Below are 20495 nucleotides of genomic sequence, written 5' to 3' on the forward strand. Positions count from 1 at the left end.
GGTCCAACATACAAACAATTGCAGAATGTCCAACGAAATAATTATCTTCTACAAGTCATAAGGCACCAGAGATACAGCGTATAAAATCAAGATTCACATCCACCTTGACACATGTAGCTCCACAGAATGAAGAAATCACATCTGAACAGACTTGTAGCTAGGGGCCTAGCTGCAACTATCAACCCCAACCACATTTATTAGAGAGTTATTGTAATTGTTTAAGAACAGTTAAATGCAAATCATAAACCACTCTTTTCCATGTACTACATACTCTAATTAATGAAAGATCTATGAAATTTCATAGAAGGATGAAGTGAAGACTTTTTCTGAAGACAGCAGAAATGACTTCTTACCCTTTCACCATTAGCCCATATACTGCAGATCTACTAAATGGCATCTCCAGTAACTCCTGGCCATTGGCCATGCCCATGAAAACTACAATATAAGATACATGCAGGATATAATACTTCGTGTGCCTGCCTTACAAATTTTCACACACTCCTTATTTCAGCCATATTTTCTATATTCTTCCTAGATATAGTAAGTTTGAATTGATTTCTGTTGCAACTAAAAATACTAGACAGTGGACACTCTCTGTCTTCTATGTTCTTTCCAGGCCTGGAATGTAGAAACCAATGAAAGATCAAAGAAAGACGTATTGTTGGAAAGGAAGAAATGAACCACACTTCTTACATCCCTAATGGCTTCTCCATTTCTATCACACTGCATTATTACAAAACCACAAACTCTGGCCCAAGACAAAAATGGAAGAGCCAGACTGTTACCCCTTTTAAAGATTTTTTTTTCCAGGAATCTAGAGAACTTCATTAAGAAAAGGCTGCATAAAAGAAGACCTGTATACTATCTAAAGACATTTGCCATTGGGTTTTAAGATGCAAAAAAATCTTAATAAATTAGCCTGGTAAGCAAAATACTATTCATATGAAACAGCTGAATTAATCTAAGTTATACAAATGCTGATTTTATCTATCATCTTTATATAAAACCTATTCAATAACCACAACACTGGAAGTTGTTCATTTTCTCTTCTAATATTCACTGTTTTAATAAAAGTTAAGGTTTATTTGAAACAAGAAGTGGTCTGTCAGTCAGTTCTAGATTTTGCAATATTATTTCCCTGTTGTTTATAACCAAAGCTTTTAATACAAAAGGAAAAATCCACTGAAAACATTGAATAGTACAAACACCCTGAATCTATACATTAACATTCTGAATTTACACAAGGAGAAACAACCAAATAAAAAAGGCTGATTTACAGGAACTCATTCTGTTCTAGTAAAGAAAAAAATCCAAATGACAGGCAGGCTTAAGCTCCTCATTCAAAGAAAAGGACATATCATCCTTAGTTTCGATTCAACTTGTTAGGTTTTCACCTGTTTCACTTAACACACATTAATAACAGGTGGAATAGAACTGAATTCAAAGAAATTATGACTAACATTGAAGTAATACACATCCTACATGTTTCATCATGCAACAGAAGCTTTTGTTAAGGTGATGACAAAGACTTAACTCTCAAATCTTGCAACACAAAACCCCAAAGCTTTTCTCTTTCCTCTTGTTTTAAGCAAGGATACACACACAGACACACAAGAAAAAGCTTTCAGATACACACACACACAAAAGCTATTAGTAATAGGGAAAAATGTTTATACAGTATTCACTTTAACTGAAGAGAAGTGTACACTAGAATTAGACATCTATGTGACCAAGAAATGGAACTTGTGAAGATAAAGAGATAGAACTAGGAAAATAGAAGAAAGCTTAGTTCTCAGCACCTTAGTTTTCCTACTTATTGAACCCAACATGGGCTGCACCATCACCACCACAAAATCTAGAACTGACTGACAACCCATATCTTGTTTCAAAGAAATCTTATCTTTTATTAAAACAAAGTGCACAGGGATCAAATGCCCTATTTTAAACATAAATCCTGGAAGCTTCTTGGGTCACAATTCCTCATGTCTTAAGAAGAAAAACATTGGGGGGAGTTGCAAAAACAGCTCACTTTCTACCCCTAGAAATAAACAGTCTGCAATTTAGGATCCCACTCAGAGTCTGTATATACAGTCTTTTACATTCTCCAAAAACACTCAATGGCTGCTATTTGTTTCTATACAGAAAAACAGAGCATTGAACTTCAGGGCAATTGTTTTAATAAGGAACAGGTATGTGACTACAGAATTTTGCAAACAATTTCATCACGAGTTCACTGCAACACAGAAAGCAAGGCGTTGTTCACTAGATGTATGAGGTGGCATGCCTGTAACATTTGACAAGCCAGTTACTACTATACATAATATATAGCTCTGACACAACCAGCAGCAGTTCTTTTAAAAAAACTGTACAGAAACAGGGCAGAAATAGTACTGCTGGGTATCTTAAGAAAGATCAGGGGGAAAAGAAGGTTGGATCACATGGGCTCATGGATCACTCTCAAACCAAATGGTTTACTATGCTGAGATTGGAATCTGAACTTGGCCTTAAAGCTGAATATTTGCATCGGTTGGTCAGTGATTAAGCTTCATATGAAGTAGCACAACCTAACCCAGGTGAACAGATCATCCAACTCTCCTGTAGGCCAAACAGGGTTCTCCTATAGGGTTCTCTAGACAGCCACGCATCCCTTTTCATGACAGTAATGGTTTCTCGGATTTTGTATAGATTTCTATAATTCTAACACTTCTCCCAATGCTTAGTTATTGGCAGTTAAGAACTTTATGTTAAAATACACTGGTATTCTGGGGTCTTGTCTTTCTGTCTTTGGCAATGTAGCCCAGAGAACATCTTTGAAACTGAATTTGATTCTTATGCAAAAAATTGTTCTTTACCATCTAATTTTCAGCAAGTCCTTCACTAGCACAGTCAAAATCACACAATTCAAAACAGTAAGATCAGAAAAGAAAACAATGGGGAACTTGGTAGTTTTGACACATTTAATCTTAAGCAGCAAAGTTTCAGTATCTTTAATAATTACATAGAAGCAGGAGCAACCTCTTCTATCATGGTGCGTAAAGCCTGAAAAAAGTTGCAGTTGCTGAAATCTCCTCTGCCATTTGACTGTTTCTAGAAAATAAATTGTGTTCTATATTGCATCAGGCAATCACATATAATTCACAAAGCTGTACTTACAAATGACTCAAAAGCTTATGGCACCAAAAACTAACTGAATGCCAACTACTGAGTTTCTGCCAGCCAAGAGCATTTAAAGGGGGTGTGTGTGTGAAAAAAAAGTAAGAGAAAAATATTGTTTACCAGAGCTTGAAGCATACCATCCATTACAATAGCTCCCTCCATAGTCTGAAAAGAGGATTTAGATAAGGTTGAAAGGGTCCAGTCCAGGAAGTCTGCCATTCTTTTTTGTTTGACATCAGGACGGGTAATAAACCTATCAAAAGGAAGGGGAAAAAACCACTGCAGGTTAACTATTCAGATCAATTCATTGGATAATTCATTCTTCTTTTCAGCCAAAACGGTTTTCATTCCTAAAGGCAATTGCCCAATGGATGCCTTCAAACATATTCTGGTTGTGAACATTCCAGCTGTCAGCTTTTTAAAGGCCATAACCCAGAAATTTAAACTGCTATGGGGCACACTCAAAATATATTTGACATATAGGGGGAGAGGAGGAAAGGGGATCAAAAATACATTAAATACTGTACAACAGAAACAGTAGTTGAGAATTTTGAAAAAGAATTGTCTCTCTACAACACTTTATTTTCAAGTAAGACATAATCTTCTGTATGCCTCAACATTATGCAAGCTGAAAAGCTGATAGCCAATCAAGCAAAATCAGGGTTTGGAAGACTATTTTCTCCTCCATGGTCATTAGGACAATATGCAATTACCAGAAAGAGAGAAGGAAGCAAAAAAGTCCCAGGAGTAAAGATGAACTTCTGCTTTTCTTCCAAATTAGCATTAACAGAAACTTGAAAGCACTGTCTCCTATTCATGAACAATATGTTCCCCATTTCTTCATCAAGAACAGCAAATATTTGGAACAGTGAAGGTGGCTCATGCCTTATTTCCAAATACAGCCACCAAAATCCACTTCTGTAATCATGGAAGTGGCACAACAATCGGATGCAAATTGTACCAAATTAATAAATCACTGTGTAGACATTATATTTACAGGCTCGAAGTGATACAACTTGGTACGTACCAGGTCATATCTACGGCGATTTCTTAATTTAAGACAATTTGCCTCCAAAAGCTTCACCACTTGTGTTACACCAAAGTAACCAAACAAGAAGATTTGGTCTAGCTTATCATTACTTTTAAAAATGCAACAATGAGCAAAAGATTCACTTTGGATCAATACAAAATAAATATAAGTTGGTTTACACAGATGTCCCAGGATTTCCACCAGAGGTCACTATAAAGCAACCAACATTTATTTCTGTTACTCCAATATTGTACTTTGTTGCCACTTAACACAAAAAACAGGGTTTCTATGATGGCTGAAAATACATTCTCTATCACAGTTCTATCACAGTTATGGTTTTAATATGTTCTCACTGTACATTGCAACTACTGTGTTCCTAAAGACAGGTAAAATAGATGTACTCATGTAAAACTGTCTATTTAATAGTCATGATAGTAAAAGGACTCAGTTATAACTATTCCTTCTAACATTCAGGTTACTGACTGTCAAGAAGGCTAAAACAAAACTGTGATATTAGGAAAAATGGAGATATTAGCATGCTTCAGAAACCAAAATATTGGGGGGGGGGGGAGATTTAAAAACAGCTCCATAAACATGGAATTGTTGAGTATCTTTTAAACAAGAAAATTGAGAACAAGAATGTGAAGGATGAATTGGCTTCTTGAACCCCTTACAGCATATAGCACCATAGTTGGGACACAACTATCTAGCAGGCACTCAGAACAGATGCAGCCCCGTTAGCAAACAAGAACAGAGTTTGTTATAGGTCTCACGGCTCTGCATACTAACCCTAAACGGTAATACTTGACATAGCAGAAATATAACAGGTATAGAAAAATAGCACACTCCACAAGGGATTGACCTTAAAAAATAACTAAAGCCATTCCACAATGTGGTGGCAAGATTACTGCCTTATGTGTGTTACAGAGGCCACATAACACCAGTGTCTGATCAACTGCACTTGTTTCTGTGGCTACATCAAGGTGCTGTTCTTATTAACATAGCCTTAAATGGCCTGGGCCATGATATCTTAAAGAACATGTCCTCTTGTCTCAGACTGTTCATAACTTACAGTCATCATTAAAGCACTGATTGTACATATAAGGGATAAGTTGCCTATATTGAAAAATGTGTTTCAATATATGAAAATGTAAAGTAATGCACACTTGGGCGAAACATCAATACTTTATTTATTATTTAATGGGTTCTGAGCTATCTGTGACGGATCAGGAAAGAGATCTTGGTGGGCTGGTGGACAGCTCAATGGAAGTGTCAACTCAGTGTGCGACAACAGTGAAGAAGGCCAATTCCATGTTAGGTATCATTAAAAAAGGGATTCAACATAAAACATGATGCCATTGTACAAAATGCTGGTAAGGCCACTCCTGGAGTACTGCGTACAGTCCTGGTTCCCGCACCTTAAAAAAGACATTGTGGAACTGGAAAAGGTGCAGAAGAGAGCAACTAAAATGATGACTCGGCTGGGGTTCCTCCCTTATGAGGAAAGGCTACAGTGTTTGGGGCTCTTTAGTCTAGAGAAAACGCGCGTGAGGCGGGACATGACTCAGACGTATAAAATAATGCAGGGGCTGGATAAAGTGGATAGAGGGAAGCTCTTTTCCCTCTCACACAATACCAGAACTAGGGGACATCCACTGAAATTAAGTGTTTGGAGAGTGAGAACAGACAAAAGAAAACATTTCTTGACCCAGTGTGTTAGTCTGTGGGACTCCTTGCCACAGGATGTGGTGATGGCATCTGGCCTAAATGCCTTTAAAGGGGGATTGGACAGATTCCTGGAGGAAAAGTCCATCGCAGGTTACAAGCTATGATGGAGATGTATCATCTCCAGATTTAAAAGGAAGGTCCTTCAAAATACCAGATGCAGGCAAGGGGTATCAGGAGACAGTTATCTAGTGGTCTCGAGTGCTCCCAGAGGCATCTGGTGGGGCCACTGTGAGATACATGAAGTTGAACTAGATGGGCCCGTGGCTTGATCCAGCAGGGCTCTTCTTATGTTCTTAAGCTAGTGGGTATGTAAAATACAGCCTTTGCTTTTCTCAAATATAGAACCAGCTTCCTAGGGAGGCTAGATTAGCCCCTCCCCTTTCATGCTTCAAACAAAATGTGTAATGTTCAGGGTGTTCTCTCTATCATAAAAAATCTCTGGACCTATTTTATGGATTTTATGGAATCTTTTGCCTAATATTCTCTTGGGTTGATCCATTCTGCATGCAGTTACTCTTCAATTGCCACCTCTGCAAGGGAATTCACTAACCCTTTTATGTAAGTAGAAATTTCTGATGTTTTCAATGGGATAATATCCATTTTGCATAACTGCAAGCTAGAAATGACACAAACAAATTAGGGGTGCTCTGGGTCCAGTCGCCTTGCACCACCATGTCTGTAAAGAGGTTTTTTTGTCTCAGAATTTCACTTCTTTTTCCCACCTACTATTATTTTATCTAATTTGCTCATCATCAGTGGCTAGGAGAGCCATGCATACATACCTCTAATAAAGATTTAACAGGTAGTATATTTTTGCTGGCTGGCCAGATACCACACTGAATCAGAGCATCAGGAATTGATTCTATACTGTGATTTGCAGGAGAGCAGTTAGGCTGTATTGCTTTGGGCAAGTTATGCATTCCAGAATATCCCCAGAAGAGGGGCCAGTTCTGAGCAAGTTATATCTTGGAATTTATATCGGGAAAGGATCACTATATTATTATTATTATTATTATTATTATTATTATTATTATTATTATTATTATTATTATTATTATTATTATTATTATTATTATTATTATTATTATTTATTTATTTATTTATTTATTTATTTATTTATTTATTTATTTATTTATTTATTTATTTATTTATATTCCGCCTATCTGGTCGGATCAGGACCACTCTAGGCTGCTAACAACATATACAGTACAATAAAATTGACAAATAAAACAATTATTAAAATAGTAAAACATTACACAAAGTGGGAGGAACAGTAAGAGGGGAAAAAAGGGCGTCAAGGGGCGTCAGGGATTATCTGATGGGAAGGCCTGCCTAAACAGCCATGTTTTTAATTGATTCTTAAAGATACCCAGCAAGGGGGCCACGCGGATCTCAGGGGGTAAGTTGTTCCAGAAGCGAGGAGCCAGTTGAGAAGGCCCGATTTCTTGTCTTTTCCTTCCGGGCCTCCTTCGGCGTTAGGCTCCTCAGCCTCACCTCCTGGCTTGCACAAGTGACACGGGTAGATCTTGGTGGGAGCAGGCGTTCCACCAAGTATCGAGGCCCTAAACCGTTTAGGGCTTTGTACGTAAGCATCAACACTTTGAAGTCGATGCGGAATTGAATGGGCAGCCAGTGCAGTGCGGCCAGAGTGGGTGAGATATGTTGGAATTTTTTCACTCCACTAAGTAATCTGGCCGCCGCGTTCTGCACCACCTGTAGTTTCCGCAGCAGCCTCAAAGGTAGCCCCATGTAGAGCGCATTACAGTAGTCTAATCTTGAGCGCATGCACCAAGGTAGTGAGCACCCCAACATCAAGGTAGGACCGCAGCTGGGCTATCCGCCTAAGGTGAAAAAAGGCAGTACGGACCACCGACGCCACCTGGAATTCCATAGTAAGCGCCGGGTCCAGATGGATCCCCAAGCTGCGGACCCCATCCCTGGCGGGCAGTCACCCCCCAAAAGAGAGGGAGCTTCCCAAACCCCCAACTGTGGGGGCACCCACCCTCAGTACCTCCATCTTGTCCGGGTTCAGCCTTAGCCCATTCTCCTGCATCCATTGCAGTACAGTCTCCAGGCAGCGCTGAAGGGACAGAACGGCATCTCCTGCAGTTGGTGAAAAGGAGATGTAGAGCTGAGTGTTGTCAGCATACTGATGACACAAGGCTCCACACCCCCTGATGACCCCACCCAGCGGCCTCATGTAGATGTTGAACAGCATTGGGTAGATAATCAACCCCTGTGGAACCCCACAATTGAGACTCCACGGGGCCGAGACACTCTCCCCAAGCTGCACTCTCTGGGGACGGTCCTCCAAGAAGGAACGGAGCCAGGCCAATGCCAGGCCACCTATTCCCAACTCAGAGAGCCTCCCCAGGAGAATACCGTGGTCAATGGTATCAAAGGCTGCTGAGATATCAAGGAGGACCAGCAGAGACACTTTGCCCCTGTCAGTCTCCCTCAATAGGTCATCACACAGGGCGACCAATGCCGTTTCTGTACCATGGCGCGGCCTGAAGCCCGAGTGAAATGGATCCAGGGCTTCTGTTTCATCCAAGAGCGCCTGAAGCTGGTCGGCCACCACCCTCTCAACCACCTTGCTTAAGAAAGAAACATTGGCGACGGGCCTATAGTTGCCAATTTCGTCCACCGCCAAACTAGGTTTCTTCCTAATGGGCCTAATGAGTGTGTCCTTGAGGGCAGATGGAAATCTGCCCTCAAGGAAAGACCCATTAATTATTACAGTGGCCCATTCTGTTGTTATCACCCTGGCTGCTTTGATTAGCCAGGCCGGGCAAGGGTCAAGGGAGGAGGTGGTGGCACGACAGTGGTCAAGCGCCCTGGCCACAGAGTCAGGCATGACAGGCTGAAAGGAGTCAAAAATCACCGGACAAGACGGAGCGCTGAACATCTCTGCTCAACTCACTGTATTCAAAAAAAGAGAAATATGTCAAAATCAATTTAAAAGCACAACATTCTTACTATATTTAATGTATTAATAGACAAAAGCTTACTTTGAGACTAAGACTGCAGCTGCATCTCGAGACTTATCGCTTACAGTAAGGTAAGACTAAAAAAAAAGAAATAATCATGTTGTTAGAGGTTTACCATATTAAAACAGATTGTACACAAAGCTTGCATCCATATTCCTCACTTCTCTAGGAAGCAGGTGTGAGAATCCATGCAAAGAGTATATCTAGCATTCATGTGACCCAAAACTGACACACGGAAACTAAATTACATCAATTCACAAAGTGAATTGGTCTGCTGATGCATCTTTCTTGAACCCCGAGCTTCTTCAGAAATGAATCCAGTGGGATTTATTCTCAAATAATGTGTATATAAGATGGCTGCCTGATTTCCATAATTCAGGAAACAGGAAATAAGTGAGACTATGTTACACTGCAATAATAAAGGTTTTCACACATCAATCATTCTTAAGACAGAGTTGGAAAATCAGATATTGTATCATTTCCCACATGATCCCAGATCAGTTCCCATGCTAGGTGGGGCTGATGGGGTTTGGGAGTCAGAAAATATTTAAGTGTTTACAGATTAAGTACTCCAATGTGCTGATTTAAGAAGAAATGTCTTCCTGTGTGTGAAAGTGGAAGAATATCTAGTAGAAATATAACTAAGGCTGTGCTTTTATCACAAAAGAAATTGCGTGTTTCAGCTGCAAGCAGGATCTCAAATAGATCTGTAAAAGAAAAGCAACCAAAAATCCCCCTCATTGCCCCCTCCTGCTGCCCAGAGGAAGTTTTCCATTTGTCTTTTATTTTTTAAAAGTGATGCAATGCATAAGTACTGCCATTATATACTTAAAAATATTTTTCTCACTTCTCTCAGCCCCTCCATCAAACCAAGGAAGTGTTTGATTTAATAGTGTCCTGAAGTGGCTATTTTCTTAAACCACTTCACAATATGGCAAATTTACAGCAGAAGTCTCGCTTTTGGTTCATTTTCAGCAATCACACAAATTGACCAAATAAACCAAAACAAGCAGTCCGACACACACACAAAAATAGAAGCACCTGACATGGGTCAGAAAGAAGAGAGTAGGAACACTCTAAGGGCAGGCTGGTTTGCTCCAGCAAATACGTTGCCTTGATCACTGTCTTTTGGAGCAAAGTAGCCCATCCCCACAGCAGACCAAACTTGCAGGCTAAATGTTTATGCAGCCAGCCTCTAAATGGAGCCTTCCCATGCCCATCAGCCCCTGGCTGATTAAAAGAGAACAATATGTAAAAGACATGTTCAGTTTTCAGAAGATGAAGAACATTCTTATAGATCATGATGGCATTATTATCAATACTCACTTTTGCTATTGCGAGGACACGATCCATTGTTGACACTCGAGGGGATCCTTCTGAGGAAGAGATATTTCCATCTAACCGTGCCAAATCAAATGGGATCAGGCACGTTACAGACAACCACAGCAAGAGCATATACCGAGTCTCCCAGGTCTAATAGGGCATAGAAAAGACACTATTTTAATCACAAAAACATGTTACAATATACATAATCTATGCTCCCCAGAAAGCTTACAACATGGGATGTGTTATTTCATGCTTTTGGACTTCAACACCCTAAATTATCAGAGAATTCCCCAGGAAGTATTCTGGAAGTTGTAGCCCACAACACCAATCTGCAGACCTCTAAATTTTGCCCCATACAGAAAGGCATGCCTCCAAAACTGTTGCACTCTCTTCCTAAACTCCAGAGATTTCTGGATAAAACAGATTATCTAGATCCATTTCAATCTGGCTTCAGGCCTAGTTATGAAACAGAGAAGGCTTTGGTCACCTTGATGGATGACCTACATCTCAAACTAGATGGGGGATCTGTGTCCCTGTTGGTTTTGTGGGACCTCTCAGCGAGTTTCAATACTATCAACCACAGTACCCTCCTGACCCATCTCTCTAGAATAGGACATGGTGGTACTGTTTTAAGATGGCTCCAGTCCTTCCCGGAGGAAAGAACTCAGAAGGTGGTGCTGGGGGATTGTTTGACACTCTGGCTGCAGACCTGTAAGGTCTCTCAGGATTTGTTTTGCCTCCTATGGTATTTAACATCTACATGAAACCACTGAAAGAGATTATCTGGAGTTTTGGGGTTCGTGTCACTAGTATGCAGATGACACCTAATTCTATTTATTTATTTATTTATTTATTTATTTATTTATTTATTTATTTATTTATTTATTTATTTATTTATTTATTTATTTATTTATTTATTTATTTATTTATTTATTTATTTATTTATTTATTTATTTATTTATTTATTTATTTATTTATTTATTTATTTATTCATTCATTCATTCATTCATTCATTCATTCATTCATTCATTCATTCATTCATTCATTCATTCATTCATTCATTCATTCATTCATTCATTCATTCATTCATTCATTCATTCATTCATTTGACTTATATACCGCCCCATAGCGCTACAAGCACTCTCCGGGCGGTTTACAATTTTTAATTATACAGGCTACACATTGCCCCCCCCCCAGCAAGCTGGGTACTCATTTTACCGACCTCGGAAGGATGGAAGGCTGAGTCAACCTTGAGCCGGCTACCTGGGATTTGAACCCCAGGTCGTGAGCACAGTTTTAGCTGCAGTACAGCGTTTTAACCAAATCCAAGGAAGTTGTTTCAGTTCTAGATCAGTGTTTAGTATCAATAACGGACTGGATGAGGGTAAATAAACTGAAACTTAATCCAGACTAGACAGATGTGTCTCTGGTCAGCCAAAAGGCAGATCAAGGAATAGGGATGCAGCCTGTACTGGATGAGATTACACTCCCACTTAAAAAACAGGCGCACAGGCTGGGGGTGCTCCTGGACTTATCCCTGAGCCTGAATGGCCAAGTCTCAGCAGCGGCTAGGAGTGCATTTGCACAATTAAAATTACTGTGTCACCTGGGATCATTTCTTGAGATATCTGGCCACTCTCATACACGCCCCAGGCTGGATTATTTCAACACATTCTATGTAAGGCTGTCAAGAAACTTCAATGGGTCCAAAATGCAGCAGCCAGATTGCTGCTGGGGATGGTTACAGGGATCACAAAACCCTCCTGTTACAGCAGCTCCACTGGCTGCTGATCAGTTTCCAGGTACAATTCATATAGGTTCATTTAGGTTCTCAACTATAAAGCCCTAAATGACCTGGGTTCAAGCTATCTCAAAAACTGTATCTCCCATTAAGAGCTGGCGCAGGCATTAAGATCATTAGAAGAGGCCTTTCTCTAGGTCCCACCACCTTCACAGCTGCACCTGATGGGGACACAGGAGAGAACCTTCCCTGTTGCTGCTCCCAGACTTTGGAACTCCCTCTCACAGGAGGCCAGACTTGCCCCCATCTTTGCTATCCTTCTGAAAGCAGGCAAAGACCTTTCTCTTCAGGCAAGCCTTCCCTCAGCAACCAGCTACCTCTGTGTGATTTTTAGAGGGATTGTTATTATGATTTTCATTTTTGGGTTTTCCATTTCTCAGACTAACTTTTCTTTTTAATATTTGTATACATATTGTTCCTAGTTTTACTATTGCCTTTTAATGATTCAAGATGCCTCTTTACATTCATTGTTCTTAGTTTTAAATATTGTCTTTTAATGATGTTAACCATCATTGTCTACTCATTATTTTAATCTTTAAATACTGTCTTTCAATGTTGTAAGCCACCTTGGGTCTTTTTCGGGAGAAAGGCAGGGTAAACATATTTTAAATAAATAAAGAAATAATCAGCCTTCTTCAAGGGCTGTATAACATAAAAAGAATTACTATTACAACTTATTGGGAACAATATCAGATACTTAAGAAAGCTGCTTTATTGTCAGGGTCTCTCCTGGGTTTCACACAGAGGTCATTTCCCCAACTCTTCTTAGAGATGCCAGGAATGTAACTTGGGATTTTCTGCATATAAGGATTTGCTCTACCACTGAGCTAAGATACCATTCTGCACTCACTCACCTGACCAGGTGGGCACATCTGTCAATGCTGCCTATTGCCCAGTGCTAAAGTACCAATCTGCTCTTCAAACCAAAAACATTTTAATAGCTACACTACATCTATCTGCTCAAGTTTTCATTTATATACGTTTTGAAACAATAATTTATTTCAGAAGAAAGACAGTGAATTTACCTTGTAGTCTTTAGGATTCTGATATACAAGCATATCTAAAACAGGTTGTACATCAGCAACTTCGTGAGGAAATAGCCGCAGGAAAGTTTTATATCCCCGTACCTAGCAAACAAAAAGTTTGTTACTTTAATAATTCATTCAAATTGTTATATATATTCTCCTTATTTAAGATGCTGGAAGCAGGGGGGGTTGGTTAATTTTCAAACAGGCAGAAGGAAGGTTGCTTTATTTTTTAATATTAAACTAATAAGACAAATACTAACAAAATAAATAAGTCAGCAAAAACTCTTTCAAGCAAGAAACCTGTAGAGGTAATTTTTGCTCCTGATGTCTATGCATTAAGCATGTTAGAGGGATGTCTGATCTATGGAGCCTTCTGTAAACTCTGAAAGAGGAACCATTAACTACAGGAACCATTCTGACAAACTTCTATCTATGATAAGGTCAGACTACCATGTTCCTGTAGTAGCTTCTACACATATCCCTGGGAAGAAATAGATGATGCTGAAACATAGGTTCTTTACACCAACAACTGTTCAAGAAAGCAAAGTGGCTGTCCAACGAGGCCTTAGAAATAGCAGAGAGGAGAAGGGAAGCAAAATGCAAGGGAGATAGGGAAAGCTACAGAAACTTGAATTCAGACTTCCAAAGAATAGCAAGGAGAGACAAGAGGGCCTTCGTAAATGAACAATGCAAAGAAATAGAGGAAGATAACAGAAAAGGAAAGACCAGAGATCTGTTCAGGAAAATTGGACATATTAGAGGAACATTTTGCGCAAAGATGAACATGATAAAAGACAAAAATGGAAGGGACCTAACAGAAGCAGAAGACGTCAAGAAGAGGTGGCAAGAATACACGGAGGAATTATATCAGAAAGATGTGGATATCCCGGACAACCCAGACAATGTAGTTGCTGACCTTGAGCCAGACATCCTGGAGAGCGAAGTCAAGTGGGCCTTAGAAAGCCTGGCTAACAACAAGGCCAGTGGAGGTGATGGCATTCCAGTTGAACTATTTAAAATCTTGAAAGATGATGCTGTTAAGGTGCTACATTCAATATGCCAGCAAGTTTGGAAAACTCAACAGTGGCCAGAGGATTGGAAAAGATCAGTCTACATCCCAATCCCAAAGAAAGGCAGTGCCAAAGAATGCTCCAACTACCGTACAATTGCACTCATTTCCCACGCTAGCAAGGTTATGCTCAAAATCCTACAAGGTAGGCTTCAGCAGTATGTGGACCGAGAACTCCCAGAAGTACAAGCTGGATTCCGAAGAGGCAGAGGAACTCGAGACCAAATTGCTAACTTGCGCTGGATTATGGAGAAAGCCAGAGAGTTCCAGAAAAATATCTACTTCTGCTTCATTGACTATGCGAAAGCCTTTGACTGTGTGGACCACAGCAAACTATGGCAAGTTCTTAAAGAAATGGGAGTGCCTGACCACTTTATCTGTCTCCTGAGAAACCTATATGTGGGACAGGAAGCAACAGTTAGAACTGGTCATGGAACAACTGAGTGGTTCAAAATTGGGAAAGGAGTACGGCAAGGCTGTATATTGTCCCCCAGCTTATTTAACTTATATGCAGAATACATCATGCGGAAGGCTGGACTGGAAGAAACCCAAGCCGGAATTAAGATTGCCGGAAGAAATATCAACAACCTCCGATATGCAGATGATACCACTCTGATGGCAGAAAGTGAGGAGGAATTAAAGAACCTTGTAATGAGAGTGAAAGAGGAGAGTGCAAAAAACGGTCTGAAACTCAACATCAAAAAAACTAAGATCATGGCCACTGGTCCCATCACCTCCTGGGAAATAGAAGGGGAAGATATGGAGGCAGTGTCAAATTTTATCTTCCTGGGCTCCATGATCACTGCAGATGGAGACAGCAGCCCTGAAATTAAAAGGCGCCTTCTTCTTGGAAGGAAAGCGATGACAAATCTGGACAGCATCTTGAAAAGCAGAGACATCACCTTGCCAACAAAAGTCCGAATAGTCAAACCTATGGTTTTTCCTGTCGTGATGTATGGAAGTGAGAGCTGGACCATAAAGAAAGCAGACCGCCGAAGAATTGATGCCTTTGAATTGTGGTGCTGGAGGAGGCTCTTGAGAATCCCCTGGACTGCAAGGAGAACAAACCTATCAGTTCTAAAGGAAATCAACCCTGAGTGCTCACTGGAAGGACAGATCCTGAAGCTGAGGCTCCAGTACTTTGGCCATCTAATGAGAAGAAAAGACTCCCTGGAAAAGACCCTGATGTTGGGAAAGTGTGATGGCAAGAGGAGAAGGGGACGACCGAGGATGAGATGGCTGGACAGTGTCTGCGAAGCAACCAACATGAACCTGACACAACTCCGGGAGGCAGTAGAAGACAGGAGGGCCTGGCGTGCTCTGGTCCATGGGGTCACGAAGAGTCGGACACGACTAAACGACTAAACACACAACACGAAACATAGGTTCTTTACACCAACAACTGTTCATACAACTGCTGCTTTAGAATACCTCAAAGCTTTACAGAATTTGATTGCAATGCTTAAATCCACATCTAATCACAATTCATATCCACCTTTGAAATGATGTAGAGAAATTGAAAGCTCAGATGAATTAAAGAAGGTGGAGATGCTTCATCCCGGATAATACTAAGTAGAGAATTCAACATGGACTCTAGAGAAAACAGAGGCAGTGAGAAGAATATTAATGTGCAGCCATGTACACATAATTGATCTTCAGTTTTTTGGTTCAACTTTATAAATCGCTTTGTAAAGAACAAAAAAACCTGGATAGTGATTACATGAAACTGCAGAACAGTCAATTTGCCTTATACAGAAATCATGTGTGACATTGCCCCATATTCTAACTACAATCTCCATTTTCACTCAGCAGTCCTCTAGGACAGTGGTTCTTAACCTTTGTTACTCAGATGCTTTTGAACTGCAACTCCCAGAAACCCCAGTCAGCACAGCTGGTGGTGAAGGCTTCTGGGAGTTGCAGTCCAAAACTCCTGAGTAACCCAAGGTTAAGAACCAGTGCTCTAGGACTCACACAGATTTTAACATGCTGCCCCCCTACATATCATCTGCTCAGAACTTGTGTGCATTAACAGTTACTGTATGACCAGGCCACCTTCCTTTTTCAGAAGTATCAGCAACATAAGAAGAGATGCTGTACCTCACACTCTCGATCCACTGTGCAATGGGAAACAGGCACATTACAAAGTAAGAAGCAGGTCCCAAGCTAGATCAAAATCCAACAAGGGAAAGGGAAGTGCCTTTTCAGAGAATAGCCACACACTGATCCTGCTTTCAAAGTAGGCTCCCTGGGGAGGTGAAAAACACCTCACATGTACTGGACACTTGCCATTCTTGGCTCATAACTGGATTCTATCAATATTTTCTATAACAAACCAAAGCATCATTTACCTAAATGGGGATCCAAAAGGTGAGGTTGTTCTTGATACTTATCCATTATGCCTAAAATAGAAAATCGTATTCAGTTGAAATAATCAATTAACATTCTTATGTTGCTAGGTCAACCTATGAATCATATAATCAACAGAAAAGATCCTATTCCAAGACTCCTGAACTGTAGTTAAGACACACTATGTTAGCCTTTCATATTACAGTCACAGTACTACTCATAATGGGAATTAGTGCTGTGGGGCTTAGCTTACTATCTTTTTGTTTTTATCCTGCTAAAACTTTATTTTTGTGCTTGTTTGTAACTGTATTAAGTCAAGATTATTCCATTATAATAGTAAATTCATGCTATGCTAAGTTAATTGTTAATTAATTATTGATTATGCTTTATCTAAGTACACCAATGTAACTTTCCCCCAAATGTAGCACTGTACGTATTTTGAAAAGCTCTGACTTTTGGCACAGAAATTTCCTAACTATTAGAGCATTACAATGGAACCAATCACCTATGGAAATGGTGAGTGCTTCAACGCTAGTGGCTTGCAATAAAAAGTTGCATCTCTAACAGTTGACTATTTGACAGTCATCTGACAGATATACTTTGATTAGGATTCCTGCACTGAACAGGGGGAGTTGGACTTGATGGCTCCTCCAACTCCATTGTTCTGTGATTCAATGATTAATTATTTCTGCACTCTGAGGATCCACAAAGTCCTCCCCCATTTTTCCACATAACGAACTGCTGGGATATGGAAGAGGCCTTCTTTAAAAGATCTTAGTGGTCTGGCAGGTTTATACAGGAGGAGCTCCTTCAAATACCCAGGTCCCATGTTGCTTAGGGTCAACTCCACCTCTTCTTAGTTTTTTCCAAGTATCTCAGAATGTGAGGAGTAATCTGTCTCAGTAAAGAGTGTGCAGTCACCCTACACATGCTGCTATATGGGACCATAGGACTCTTCTCCAGAACAATTCCCTAGTCCTTCTACATCTCCCCAGTCGCCACCCCATACTTCCTTCCAAATCCACACTTATATTCCCCTTATTATGCACTTGGATAGCAAACGTCAAGAATACAAGTCATCTTTCATGTTTGATATGAGTTTAAGTTTTTATTGATGTGCTCTATTCTGGGACTTGGAAGATCAAGATCCTAGATATGACCCATGAATCTGGGACTAAACACATTCTCTTCCATTCTGGATCATGTCATAATGATGTTTCAAGAGAAGGAGAGAGTTGTTCACTAATTTGATCTCACTGGAAGAAAAGCAGGATGTAAAGGCAACCAGTGAATAAATGAGAGCATGCTGTCATAATATACAATAATATTACACTAAATGGTGGCTGTCCAAAGCCAACAAATACCTCCAACAGGCAACATAATCTAAGCAGTAGTGAACTGCACGCTAAACATGTATGAAAAAGTACTTTTTCTCACCAGTGTCTGGTATTAAAAGGGAGGAAAAAACCATTCCTTTCCTTTCATGCCACACAATGCATAATTTTATGTACATTTACATTTCTTCCTTCAATTCATCTTCTTCCTAAGCTGAGGCATTACCAAATATTGAGTTCTTTTCTCACAGAATTGCTGGTATGGTGTCAAATGGGGTCGCATCATAGGTTTGTATAAAGGCATTGTGATACTAGCAGCTAATTTTTAATTATTTTCCAAACTGGTTATTTTTCAACATGGAATTTTCCTGTCTCATAGCTGCTCAACATTTTCATGGGCCTAGCCATGACATCTCCAGGATCCCTTTCTTGGTCACAAGTAACTCAGACTCTTCAGGGATAGTTAGGACGTTTGTCTCACTAGCAGTTCAATAATGCAATATATTATTATGCAAAATGTTACAGGTTAAATGAAGAACGAAAGATGTGCAGCTTATCCCTACACAGATTACTTGTACATAAACCTACTTTACATACCAAAAACGAAAACTCATACCTTTGAATTTTTCAAGTGCTGATTCTTGCAATATGAGGTCTTCATGCACCAGTTTAAGGTTATTAATCAACTCCTGTGTTTCTTGACTCTCTGTGAAACTCTCAAGTATGTTTCCCTTGGCAATGACATCAGGCTCTGGGCCTCTGCTATCTTCTTGCTCAGGCCCATCATCATTCATTTCATTTAACACCATCTTGCACTCTGACAAATTGCTCCTTAACAAAAAGCAAACTAGTTTAAAATCACAATTAAAGGAAACCACTGAATTTGTCTGAGTCCTCACACACAATTGTCACAACCCAGTAGATGGAAGCACTTTTGCCCATAATTTCAGAAGGCTTCATGTTTTGGACTGGGCCCATTCTGTCACCAGAAGAAAATAATCATGGAAAATGCACAAAAGTTATTTCCATCATGCCTTAGATGTATTTTGCCAAAGTCACTTCCACTCATGGTTGTTGTGGGTTTTTCGGGCTCTTTGGCCGTGTTCGGAAGGTTGTTCTTCCTATGAAAAAAAGGAGTCACTTCCACTCCTTTTCCAATTCAAGCAGTTTGCCAAAGGAACATTTTCTACTCCTTGTTAAAACATAGTGCCACTTGTAATTGATATAAAAACACCATTTTATACAATATAACAATTGCTCCCCCTTCCCTATCAGAACGAGCTAAAGTGCACAATGGACTGCCCTGATTTTTAACTGGACGGGACACCCCCTATTTTCCAAACCCGCCCTTTGACTCCAGGTGCGACTATCTGCTATGACTGCAAGTTCCTCAACGCTGAGATAATATTCACTATTATTTAGGACTAACAGAAAGTCATTCTGTGCCTGCGTGTTAGCACGGCATTAACTACGGGTTCTGAGACAAAGGCAGTAGGTAAAGCTGGATTTTAATTCATTTAAACGTATGCTATTGTGAACCCAAGCTCCTTTCTGAGGAGGGACGGGGGTGGTGGTGGTGAGGAGATACGGTGTTTTGGTTTGGTTTTTTTTTTTTAAATACCTTTAATGATTTCAGCACGTGAAATTTTTTTTATCCGGGCTACAACTGCCAACGTTTCCCCTTCCACACGACCATGGGAGATGCAGGACTCCTTGCGTCCTCCTCGTCATGGGGGTCATTCCTACCCAGAGAGCCTCGCACAGGGGTCCCTGCCTCCAATTAAAGGGAGGGAAACGCCTCAGCGTCCTCCGCCCAACGACCAGCCCTTCTCTTTCTCCTGACACAGATCCCCAACCCCACCCCCACTTTCCGTCTCCTCGAAATACTAACGTCCCCCCAAAGACTGCTGCCTATACGCGCGCACACCACCTCCACCACAAGCGCCCACCCGACCCCACAAAGGTCCGAGAAGGTTTCCCTTTTACCTTTCCAAAACGAGACTCAGGGTTGGCGCCTGCGGGAACCGGGCCTTCCCAGTACGGCTCCTCGCCTAGGCCAAAATACCTCGAGATGGCGGCGGCGCTCCGACTCCTCGCGAGAGGGAGGAGATAGATTCGGAAAGGGGAAAAATATGGCTTTGGGCGTGGGCTTGGGCGGGCCGTCGTCTGGATGCTGTCGCCAAGAGAGCCCAATCGGATGTTCTCCTCCAAAAGATGGGTTCTTTTAGGAGGAAATACTGTAGCTGTTTTTCCTTTAAAAAAAAACACCTCTGAACGGAATCTGGAGCAGCAAAGTTACGTTTCTCTGCACCAAACATCTCGGTGCGCGTTACATTGAAAGGAATTGGGGGTGTGAGGTGTGAATTAACGAATCATTGATCAAGCATTCAAGGCTAAAATTTTTGTGAAATGCAAATAATGTTTTTAAAATCTTTAATGTGCGGACTGTCTTGAAAGCTTCTAAAGGCGGTTAATAAATAAAATAATTCCCATATACTAGCATAAAACTATGCTACTAAATAGGAATTATTAGTCCAGTAGAAAAATTTATTCCTTTTTATCATTCATTCTTATTCTTTTTTTTGCTTCCAAAGAACCTGGAACTGGATGCAACTTTATCTTCAGTCTGTAGCTTCAGGATTAGGTTATGCAAGCAGCCTTTCTCCATAATGGGAACAATAACATTT

At 40.4% G+C, this 20495-nt stretch overlaps 1 protein-coding gene and 1 long non-coding RNA gene across 3 annotated transcripts in view; one reads left to right on the forward strand and one right to left on the reverse strand.

Moving 5' to 3' along the window:
* TBCD (tubulin folding cofactor D) overlaps nt 1-20169 on the reverse strand; it is a 209881-nt gene extending 189712 nt beyond the window's left edge. Inside the window, exons 1-8 of one of the 2 annotated variants that reach the window (XM_020785911.3) lie at nt 19795-20169; nt 18425-18639; nt 16477-16527; nt 15624-15721; nt 13057-13158; nt 10231-10377; nt 8926-8981; nt 3277-3409 (exon numbers count right to left, since the gene is read on the reverse strand). In XM_020785911.3, the coding sequence (XP_020641570.2) occupies nt 3277-3409; nt 8926-8981; nt 10231-10377; nt 13057-13158; nt 15624-15721; nt 16477-16527; nt 18425-18617 (780 nt within the window). In that variant the 5' untranslated portion in view covers nt 18618-18639; nt 19795-20169. Of the gene's footprint in view, nt 1-3276; nt 3410-8925; nt 8982-10230; nt 10378-13056; nt 13159-15623; nt 15722-16476; nt 16528-18424; nt 18640-19429; nt 19756-19794 lie in introns of those variants that run through there. The other variant, XM_020785913.3, reaches the window with a different exon arrangement.
* Nucleotides 11299-16033, forward strand: LOC144586902 (uncharacterized). Its single transcript, XR_013541991.1, has 2 exons — nt 11299-13571; nt 15514-16033. It is a non-coding gene; the product is annotated as an uncharacterized LOC144586902 (long non-coding RNA).
* Nucleotides 20170-20495: the final 326 nt, after the last annotated feature.

This window comes from Pogona vitticeps, chromosome 2, assembly GCF_051106095.1.
Source record: "Pogona vitticeps strain Pit_001003342236 chromosome 2, PviZW2.1, whole genome shotgun sequence".
Lineage (NCBI taxonomy): Eukaryota > Metazoa > Chordata > Lepidosauria > Squamata > Agamidae > Pogona > Pogona vitticeps.